General features: G+C 43.2%; 1 protein-coding gene and 1 long non-coding RNA gene across 2 annotated transcripts; one reads left to right on the forward strand and one right to left on the reverse strand.

The window, feature by feature from the left end:
• The first annotated feature begins 673 nt into the window (after window positions 1-673).
• Window positions 674-1,994, forward strand: LOC6902476 (uncharacterized). The gene is made up of 4 exons (XM_002132985.3): window positions 674-1,043; window positions 1,096-1,362; window positions 1,421-1,620; window positions 1,681-1,994. The coding sequence occupies exons 1-4, from the start codon at window positions 750-752 to the stop codon at window positions 1,949-1,951; spliced, it is 1,032 nt and encodes a 343-aa protein (XP_002133021.2). The 5' UTR covers window positions 674-749; the 3' UTR covers window positions 1,952-1,994.
• Window positions 1,995-2,456: 462 nt separating this feature from the next.
• On the reverse strand, window positions 2,457-3,306 carry LOC6902475 (uncharacterized). Its single transcript, XR_004469342.1, has 3 exons — window positions 2,998-3,306; window positions 2,711-2,882; window positions 2,457-2,641 (listed from the first exon to the last, which is right to left on the reverse strand). It is a non-coding gene; the product is annotated as an uncharacterized lncRNA (long non-coding RNA).
• Window positions 3,307-9,992: the final 6,686 nt, after the last annotated feature.

Consider the following 9,992-nt stretch of genomic DNA (forward strand, 5'->3'; position numbering starts at 1 on the left):
CCTCCACAGCCCACAGGCAACGTAAGACTCTGTAATTTCTATTAGTTCTTTTGAATACGCTCATGGAGGATATTATTATTTTTATTAGATTTTTGCAACCCCATAAGTACATATAGTATTCTTGATCAGCATCCACACTTACGTAGTCTATGGATTTCTGTGCCATCAAGTTGCTGTCTTAACCTTTGGAACTTTCATTCCAACTGGTGGGAATTGGAGGTTGATAGGAGCATTACTCTTTGGTAAGCTTTGGTAGTTGCCTTTTTAGTGGGACCCTCCTTTTTTGTTGCATAATCTGATTGTTTTTTGTATAGAGCTTCTTCCGATATCCCCTTCCAGACTGAGGCTCTTCTGTTTCCTTTCGGCGAGGGATCGGAGAGTCCATGAAGTAGGGCCGCAGCTCTCCCAGAGCTCTGCCAGTGGCTCAAGAGAAACCCAAGTGTACCCAGTTGGTACACAAAGAACACCTGGTTCCTACTAATATTTCAAAGCGATTAGCAGGAGACGTTGCTGGACCAATCTGCCCCTTCATGTGGCAGTGCCATTCGTTCTGGGCAGAGCAGCAGCTCCTCTCCATCGACGAGGTCCCTCTCGGGCTGTTTGTACTTTTTATTCTTCTCCATTTTGTCGATCTTAATCGAAATCTGAGCTCAGAAGGCTACATGTAGGCTATCACATCCTCGAAACGCTCACATCGAATACTAAAATTATTGTTTAAACTGACGCACAAGTTCCACACACATACAAAAATGTCCGATTCGAATCGCAAGCGTGGGCATGGATCCAACTCCTTGGAGCCAAATGCCAAACGTTCCCGTGTTCAGCTGGAGGAAGCTCCTCGTCAGCTGATGAGCCTGCCGCGCGAGCTGCTGGAGCGCATCGTCTCCAAGGTTGCCCTGCCTCACAACCTTATAAGGACTTCGGAGAGTCTGAGGGACGTGTACACCGACTACATAATGAACTGCCACCGGTGCTTCGTGCATTCCCATCGGCAGCAGCCCCAGGAGGGATTTCGCGAGCCCGTCGTTAGGGCCGTGTTGAAGGTTAGTGGGTGTTAAGAGAGTACAAACTTTGAGATGGTTCAATCTTTGACAGGTGCTGTCCGAGGCCACAGAGTACTTCATCCGGTGCGGCTATGGGCCACATTTTGGATATAACTTGGCGGCCCTCCATGCCCGGATATCTGCATCCACTGATATGAGCACCATGAACGTCCACTTGAAGAGATTCCTTTGCAAGTTCCTGCTCAGTCTGGAGCGGCCCTTGGTCAGCCTCACGGAAGGCAGTGCACCAGCAGATGCCCGGAATCAAGTACAGCATCGCCGCCTCCTTCTAACGATGACTCTACTCAATCTCCTGAGAGTGGGTAGATCTGTGGATCAATTCAAAAAGGTCTCCCTCGAATTTCATCTTTTTCCAGCAATTTCGTTTCTTCAGGATCCTCAGTTCTGACATGAAACTCCTGCACTGGCAGCTAAAGGTCGAGGTAGATGGCATATTTTTGGGCGTACTGGACCAGCTTGGGGGGAAACCCAGCCTTCTGGGCCTCAATCAGCACATCCATATCGTGGGACTCATTACGGAGATGCTTCTGCATGACCAGCTGGGTATAAATTTTGTGTAAGTCACTCAAATGCTAAAATTTTGCGCCTTCACCGACTGCCGTTGCCGTTGCCGCAGGTGCAACAAAACCATCCACGGACGTACCCTTCAGTACGGCCTGAATTTGAACTGCAGACGAAACGTTCGCTTGATCTTGATGTTCACTGTCCTAGCCCCGAAAAACTGCATTCTTCTGCTGCAGAAGGCCATTGCCGGAGAGCTCGATCTGACGGATCCCATACACATGCCACCCAACTCGGCGTTCAGTGTCCGCCTCGAGATGTCTAGCAAGCTAAGACGCTCGGATAGCAGAAGCATTATTGTCATGCAGCTGGCAAAGCTGGACTAATGAGCCGCTCATTGTACGGTGGACAAACGAAATTGTCATGTTATATATTTGTTTTATTTGATCCTCGCGGTAGATGCACGGAGGCCAAAGCCCTAATTCCGTTCTTGGTTTTCGCAAACATAAATCGAAAGATCTAACACCAAAGATGCCTTCTTCAGGGTTTTTTTTCTGCAACAAAACGCTCCACTGGGTTACCTCCGACCCCCTACCCATCGCCGACTTCCTTTCGGAACTTCTGCTGAATAGGGGACCGGTGGACCTGTTCGATTTATTTACTTACAGCCACGCCCACACACAGCAGACACGCACCAACCTGTTGACCGTCAAAAGCCAAGCAGAACAGAGGGGAAAGCCGGGAGGGAGCTGGTAGAAAAAAAAACCTATTTAAGTTAACGTGCAACTCCACGCCCACAAACTGCTGTTGCGTATTGCGTGAGCGCCACAGGCGGCACCCGAGTTAAGCGACGGCCACACTAACAGCAGAGCCAAGGACCGACGCATTTGATACCCTTGCAGATGAATCGTTCTTTTAGTTCGATACAAAAATATAATTTATTTAAGGGCCGTATAGAACGTTACAGAAGAGGATCCCTGTATTCGCTGCCTTGCCGTTTCTCTGGAACTCGTGTGGCACTCAGATGACCGTCATGAGGGACCATGGAGGACTCTGCGTTGCAAGCATCATACGCTCTGCATAGGGTACACAAAAGAGCACATAATTGAGCAGTGGGAAAAACTGGCAAACCGGTTAGGTCTTACGGTGCTGCTCAGACGGGAGGTGGTAGCTGCCCCTGCTGCTGCCTGTGGCTGCGTGTTGCATGCAGCCCCTGGCCAAAGACGTCTCTGCAATTTGCGGCTGTTGTTGCTTTTATTGTCGCCCCTCGCCAAGAACCAGGTCAAGGCTGCAGCCGCATTGAAGATCATGATGGAGCTACGATCGAGGTGGAGAAGAAAAAGATTAAAAAAGGATGGCATGTCTCACTGCGGGTCGAAAAGTCCCCTGGCCAAAGGCAACACCAAGGACCAGCTCTAGAGGCACATCTCACCTGGATCTAAGGGACGTATAGCTCCTCCTGGTTCACGAGCACAAACTGATGATGTTCCAAGGGGTTTCTCGTGTCGATCATGACTTCTATATGGGTAAAAATCGAGATTCAGAGCCCCAACAAGGCAGCCCACACAGAGATTCTCTTCTGCAATGATCAATATTCATAGCAATTCCAGAAGCCTGGAGCCTGAAGTGCCAACATATTTCTGATTTCAGCTAACCCCAACAGCTGTTCCAGGGCCCACTTGTGAGTTATGTTTATGAAATATTTCATTTACATTGACAGGCCCGTCGACAGGTTATTTTCGTACGTGCACTCCTGTCTTATCTGAGAACTTGAATCGAATTTCACTGCCTGCCTTTGCTCTCGTTTTTATCGTACAAATCGCAGACAGTTCAAGTCGAGCCGCTGCTGTTGTTCTGTATTTAAAGATGTTTTTTTAATTGTTTGGACGTATATATATTGAGTTGTTTATGGGTTCTGTTCTGTGGTGCACGACGTCCGGCGGCGGGGACAGATGTGTCCGCTGGGTGGAGTGCTGTGTCCGGTGGGCTGCGGTGGGTTCAAGAACAAAGCCCATCTGGCTGACAAATGCAATGCCATATGGAAAGAGGACCCCAAAAGCTAAACGAATTTGAAATACCCTTGAAATCCAATTGATTGAAAGGCAGTATTTATTTGATTTTCAAAAGAAGAACGTGGCATTACATTATTAAACCAAAACTCCCTTCTCCATCGGTCTGAATTAACAAGAAGTTTTCGAAGCATTAGATAGTGTTAGTATTGGATGGCAGAGAGTTAAACTTCTTAGAAATAGTTCCGAGCATTTCAAATAGATTTTTTGTTGATTTTTGGGTATAAATTAGAGGCATATAAAATACACATATGGTTTTGATGATTATTGGTAAAGAGCCGGACCGAAAGAGACCGAATATTTTCATATCTTCCAAGCTTAGAGAATGGAATAAATAGGTGCACTGGCGGTCCCCCTGGAAAGCGTATAAAAACCGAGAAATACCAAAAAAAAAAAAAAAAGAAACAACCATTTCGTAATTAGTCAGATGAGCTGTGAACCCTATAATTAGTGCTACCTGTTAAGGCATCAAATTTTCATAATTTTTGGCAATTTATATGCAACGCTTGGCTGCATGCGTATGATATGGTGATGATGCCACTCCTGCGATTGCCTTTGTCCCAATGTCCCCTATCCGCCATCGCCAGAGTTCAACAAACGCGTGCCCGGAATGCCCCCGGAATGCCCCCGGACGAGTGGCCCCCGGGACCAGGTCAGTACATCATCAAGAACAGTGGTAGCCCTGGTATTGGCACTTCCTGCTTGAACTTAATGGCATTTTAACATGCATTTTAAATTAAGTGCGGGCAACACTTAAGTTTTAATGTCATAGCCCTGTTCGCTAAGTGCATTAGTCGCTTGTGCTTGCTGATTAATCATCCGCCATGTGGAACGCTCCAAACGGCAGACGAGAGGGAGGCATGGGCAAAGTTTACTCTACAAAATGTGTTTGCTTTGCATCTATTCGAAACTTCCACTTTGACATTTAACCGACGCCGAACCACAAAACTTATTTAAACACAAAAAACAAAGTCAATCGGTCACTGAACCCGTATACAAAATTCATATTATTAAATACCACAAAATGCTATATAAAACCGTTTGCTTTAAGAGATGCCAAACAACATTTGGCTGAAATAAAACCTACAATAGATTTTTGCATATTTATGCAATGCAAATCACAAAAGGAGCAAACACATTTATCAAAAAAACATATTTGCATACAGAAACAAACAAATTTTGGAATCGTAGATGCAGCCGATTGAAAGTGACAATTTTGGAGCGCAAAATGCGCAAAATTGTATGCAAATAATCGGTTTAAAAGTATTTTATATTTATCTCCAGCAATTAAAATTCATAGAAACATAATTGCATTTGTTTGAAAATTGAAATTTTGTTTGATTAAAATTTAAGTTTGGAAAATTACCGTCATATAAGTGAATCACTTCTGGTCTAACCAATTCCATATCTGGTTGATTTGATTCCGTCGCAAATTCGTAAATATAATAATGAACATTAATAATCTGAAGTGGTTTGAATTTGTAACGTAAAAAAATAGGTTTAAATACTGGGATCCACAAAGGGAAGATTATGGAAAAGTACCAAGAAGGGATATTCTACTCCTTTTTACGTTACTCAAATTTCCGCCTCAGTTTAAGTCCAAGGAGAAGGAAGGAGAGCATATTTTTTTGTTTGAATATAGAGGACTGTCGATCTTGACGCTCTACTGGGGTTTTCGGGCTGTTCAAATCGAGCCTCGATCTTTTACAAGTAAAAGTATTGGTGAAGGTTATGCTAAGCCAGTCCAAACAAGTAAAAGAAAAAATGGGAAAAACTGCATAACAGCAGAATGCAGCAACAAAATTTGTTGAACAAAATAAATTAAAAGTGTAAAGTGCCAATTTGAATTCATAAGTTGCTCAGCGTCGCCAATATCCCTTCTACGAAAGCTCGCAACAAGAAATTTCCCTGTTACTAGGACATCTGCTCGCCACGAGGGATTTATGCTCCTCGCCCAACTACCGCAAAAAGAACAAAATTCCCATGGCTTAGGCCGAACAGCACAGTGCGGGAGGGGGAGAAGATCAGCTCATCAGTCGGGCGCGGGCGTGAGTCGCGGAACATAAATATGTGGAAATGTTGCGGAAGTTCGTGATAAAATTGAATTTTGTTTTGCGAGGTGCCGAGGAGTACCCAGTTTGTAACCCGCTAGTTAAGAGTTTATTACGAGTGTTATTAATACGGTAATAAGTTTAGTAAATTTGTTTGTTTTTGTTTGGTTCGGGAAATATGTATGTGTGGCAACAGTGGACAACAGCTGAACCGTAAAAGAGAGCGTGCGTTTTATTTTTCGTTGTTAAATAATTTGTTAAATGATGAAATGATTTTATATAAACGTTGTCGCAGCCCCTGGAAAGTACACAAACAAATCAAAGGAATGCTGTAAGTTACGCAAAGAAAGTTATTGTAGTTTAATTTTTTGTTTTATCGCCAAAAAGAAAAAAAAGCCTCAAGTCTCTTCGCTTAAGAGAGGCTGTGCGGTCTCTCCCATGCCCTTCTCGCACGCCGCGCATAAGAACTGCACGTTGGCACTCTCTCAAGAACAAAGCGCAAAAGGGAAGAGGCAAGGCTGTTCGCTCTGACTCTCTTTCTGACTCTTTCCCATTTACTTAGTAGCGTGTGCTTGATTTACCGCAAGATCGTAACTGACCTGCCGCAATGATTGCTAGGAACAGTTTGACATTCACTGGTTTGCCTACCTATTGCCTTTAGCTCCATTTTAAATTCAAACTCTATTCCCAAACTCTATTTGAAACACAGTACGGCTTGAAGTTTGCTGTCGTTTTAAAGTTTAAAGAATTTCATACTTAAATTCAAAGTTTTCTCCGCTGTAATTACCTCTCAAGCTGTAGGATTCATAATTCTGCATTTACCTTTTCAACTTTACGGCTGGGATTCATAATTAAATTTACTTCTCCGAGCAGGCTAACTTTTTAATTAAACTGCAGGAATACCTTTTGCTGTAATTTGCATTTACCAAATAAATGGTGCGACATATTTTACCTGATTTACTTGACTTCTTGGCTACCAGTTAGATTGCCAGCTCTCAATCACGCAGTCTCCCCCCAGTAGCCAGTTGCTCGAGCAGATAACTCATTCTGAGATAGAGAGAGAGGGGGGTGAGAGAGGGGAGAGCCCCAAGGAGCTGGTCCAAATTGATGCGACTTTTAGCCCAGCTGTCTCCGGTTTCTGTGTCTGCGTCTGTGCTTTTGTCCATGTCTATTAGTTGGCTTTAAGCCTTGGGCTTAGACTAATTTGATTGCCTAAATGCTTTTGCCCAGAAGGAATTAACTCTGCGACGACAAACAAGAGTCTGCTGTGCGAGTGCGAGTGCGAGTACGAGTATATGCTGTCATTAGTAGACAAGCAAACATCTTGGCTGCAGTGTCAGCATTTGGCCTATCGAAAGGAGCTTAGGCGAAAACCACACACACAGCAACACTCTTGAAGAACTTTGGAAAACACCTCTGCCAAGTGGCGGCATGTTTTTCAGTTTTGTTTCCACTTGGCGACAGCTCCAGTTCGCCAGCCACTCCACTATCTATCCTAGTTAATTAGCGATGGTTGCGTGAGTATCGAAACTATCGAAAGTAATAGGGATCCCAAAGGTATCCTCTACTTTAAGGACAATCACAGATTCTTTAACCATGCAATCACGTTCCATCTCTAAAACCCAATCTCACTTAGGGCGCAGTGAACTTTTCCCTTAATAAGCGCAATTGACATTTCAAGCATCAGCCGAGAGAGAAATAGAGAAAAGTGGCAATCCCTGCTGGAAAAGAGGCAGACAGGAGCAGGAGACACACTATTGCCAAACAAAGTTGCCAATCGTGTGTACAAGTAGGCAAAGGATGCTCATGTGCATCCTCCACAGGCACACAGGCCGACAGAGAGAGAGAGAGATCCAGTGAGGCATAAACATGGACATCCCGTGGGGGGCAACTACATTTCCTACGGACAGGAACATTCAATGGAGCATTAAACTGTCCAAAATCAAAAGAAAATAACCACAAGGAAAATCAATAAACAGAGGATTTTTCAACTTTAAACAGGATACGAGATTCGTGGTGGCTGATTCTGTGGTCGAGTGGGTATGATATGCTTATTCCTATATTAAGGGTATCCAAAAAAGTCTTTGGACTTCCTTCCTTGCCCGTTTCGCTTCACCTTTAAACGGGCTTCGAGAATCGTGATGTCTGTATCTGCATTTTTATTATTTTATGTGCTTGGGGGGCGTGGCCGCAACCTGTACCGTCATCATTAAAATTTCATTGGGTGTTTACGACTTTAAAACTGCTGTAAAGTTGGCTTTAATGCCGCGCGCTTGCCCAATTTCCTTGTGGCCAACAAAAATAAAAGTTAAACTTTAAGTAGTCCATCGCCATGGAATGCCGGTGTGGAATGTGCTCTGAAGCACATTAGCCACGGCACATTGTGCCTACTAATGAGCTCGTTTATGGTAGACATCCGCATCCGTATCCGCATCCGTTTCCGAGCGTTGTAAAAATATATATGTATGTCCCGATGAGGAAAAAAAAAACAAATGTCAGTCCTTTTGGTCTGTGTAGGCCGCCGCACCACACACACACACCTGAGTCGTCCCAAAACTCGTTGCCAGACACTGGGCCGTCGGCCATTTCATTTGCTCTTCCCTTTTTTATAGTCTCGTGCAGGGATATTTTGGGTTTTGTCATGAGTCTTAGTCCGGCTATATAAACTGGCACGGTTTTAAAGCTTTTCAACTTTGTTGTGGCTGGAATGGAGACACGGAGATTGCGATGTATTGCTTCCTTATCCCCGATGTGTGTAAACTAATAAAACGAGGGGAAACATAAAATGTATACGATGTAAGCACACATAAGTATATAAAATAAGGGAATTGGGCCAGAGACATGTCTGTGGTACAAATGAAACCATTGAAAGGAACACCTTTCCTATAAAAATTCTACTACTGTATCAAAATATATCTTTTGCAGAGTATTTAAAAGTCGCAGAGACCCAGTTGGCACAATGTTCCATTAGGTTCCACTTCTATGTGTGCTTTTCGGTTTGGTATGTCGGTTAGATTTCCGCTTTGCTGCACACGTCACTCCGCATATGTTTCGTTTCGTTCCTATTTTCTTTTCTTTTCTCTTCGTTTCATTTTATTCATTCCTTTTTGTTGTTTGTTATCGTACCTTGGCATTTGCGAACCGCCATTAACATGAAAATTATGTGTAATCGCAGAAAGATACCAAAAGGGTTTTACCTCTCGCATAATAGGGAGTTTAAGGAAAGATAAGAACCCCAAAGTGGCTTTAAGTTTTTGTGGTGGAAAATGTCAGATATTTAGTTATAGATTGGACACGTATGGGTGTGCTGGCTGGCTGGCTGGCTCACCCTCTGGAGATGTTACAAAACTTTGCAATTAAATGCGCCTTAAGACATTTCGGACATGTCATGTCAAGACCGAAATCCATTAAAAATTGTCTTAGGTATATATTGGATTGGATTGGTCCGGGTCCGCGTCCAAGTCTGTCTCTGGCCCTTGTGACCATGCCCCAAACATAGTTCAAGATTTCACATTAAGATAATTCCAAGGAAATACCAAAAGCCGCCTCATCCGGCGCCGAAGACATCAATTGACAGTTTCGTTTCGTGTTACTCAAAAAACGACAAAAAAAAAAACAAAACAGAAACCCCCAAAAAAAAGACATCAATTTGTTTGGAGATTTTATTTGCGTTAGGCCTCGCTGAAGGTCTGCAAAATAAAAAAGTATACAAATATTTTGCGGCCAGGTAGAAATTGTCAGCGTGACCAATACCCAAATTCGATGACCATTCTTCGGGGAACCCAGAAAGGAGCCCAAAAACCACACCTAAAAATAAGTATGAATCCTACAATCGAGTATTTGGACTATGGAATACCCTGTTGACAGATTTTTGGTTTCTTGGTTTCAAAGGGAAATATATAAATGGCCTAAAACTGCTTTTGATTATCTGAAATATTTATATTTTAAGAGGGAATAATTTTTTGAGAACAGAGTCTTGACTTTTGTGAAGACTAGCTCTTTTTTTTTTACATTTTTATAGATTGAAGGAAGCTTTAAAAAAATTTCAACTTGCATGGGAACCTTCTATAGTGCTCATTTCTTATAGATGCGTCGACAATGGTTATAGGATATTGCTAATAAAAATGTATGCCTTGGATATTACAGCTTTTTACATAGAATAACACCCTTTTCCCTGTTGCATAAATCTATATATTATATACCTCGGAGCCCTATGAATAAAGGGTATAAAATGGCATTTTGAGGCTGCGGCCGATCACGTTTTGAAGCCTGTTGAAGTGAAAATCCAGCCCAATCCGCCAATGTTT

The sequence above is a fragment of the Drosophila pseudoobscura genome, chromosome 4 (assembly GCF_009870125.1).
Source record: "Drosophila pseudoobscura strain MV-25-SWS-2005 chromosome 4, UCI_Dpse_MV25, whole genome shotgun sequence".
NCBI classification, from domain to species: Eukaryota; Metazoa; Arthropoda; class Insecta; order Diptera; family Drosophilidae; genus Drosophila; species Drosophila pseudoobscura.

Coding starts and splice junctions, on each gene's coding strand:
- LOC6902476 (XM_002132985.3), top strand. CDS start 750: ATGTCCGATTCGAATCGCAAGCGTGGGCATGGATCCAACTCCTTGGAG. Junction 1,044..1,095: donor TCGTTAGGGCCGTGTTGAAG/GTTAGTGGGTGT, acceptor AATCTTTGACAG/GTGCTGTCCGAGGCCACAGA. Junction 1,621..1,680: donor CAGCTGGGTATAAATTTTGT/GTAAGTCACTCA, acceptor CCGTTGCCGCAG/GTGCAACAAAACCATCCACG.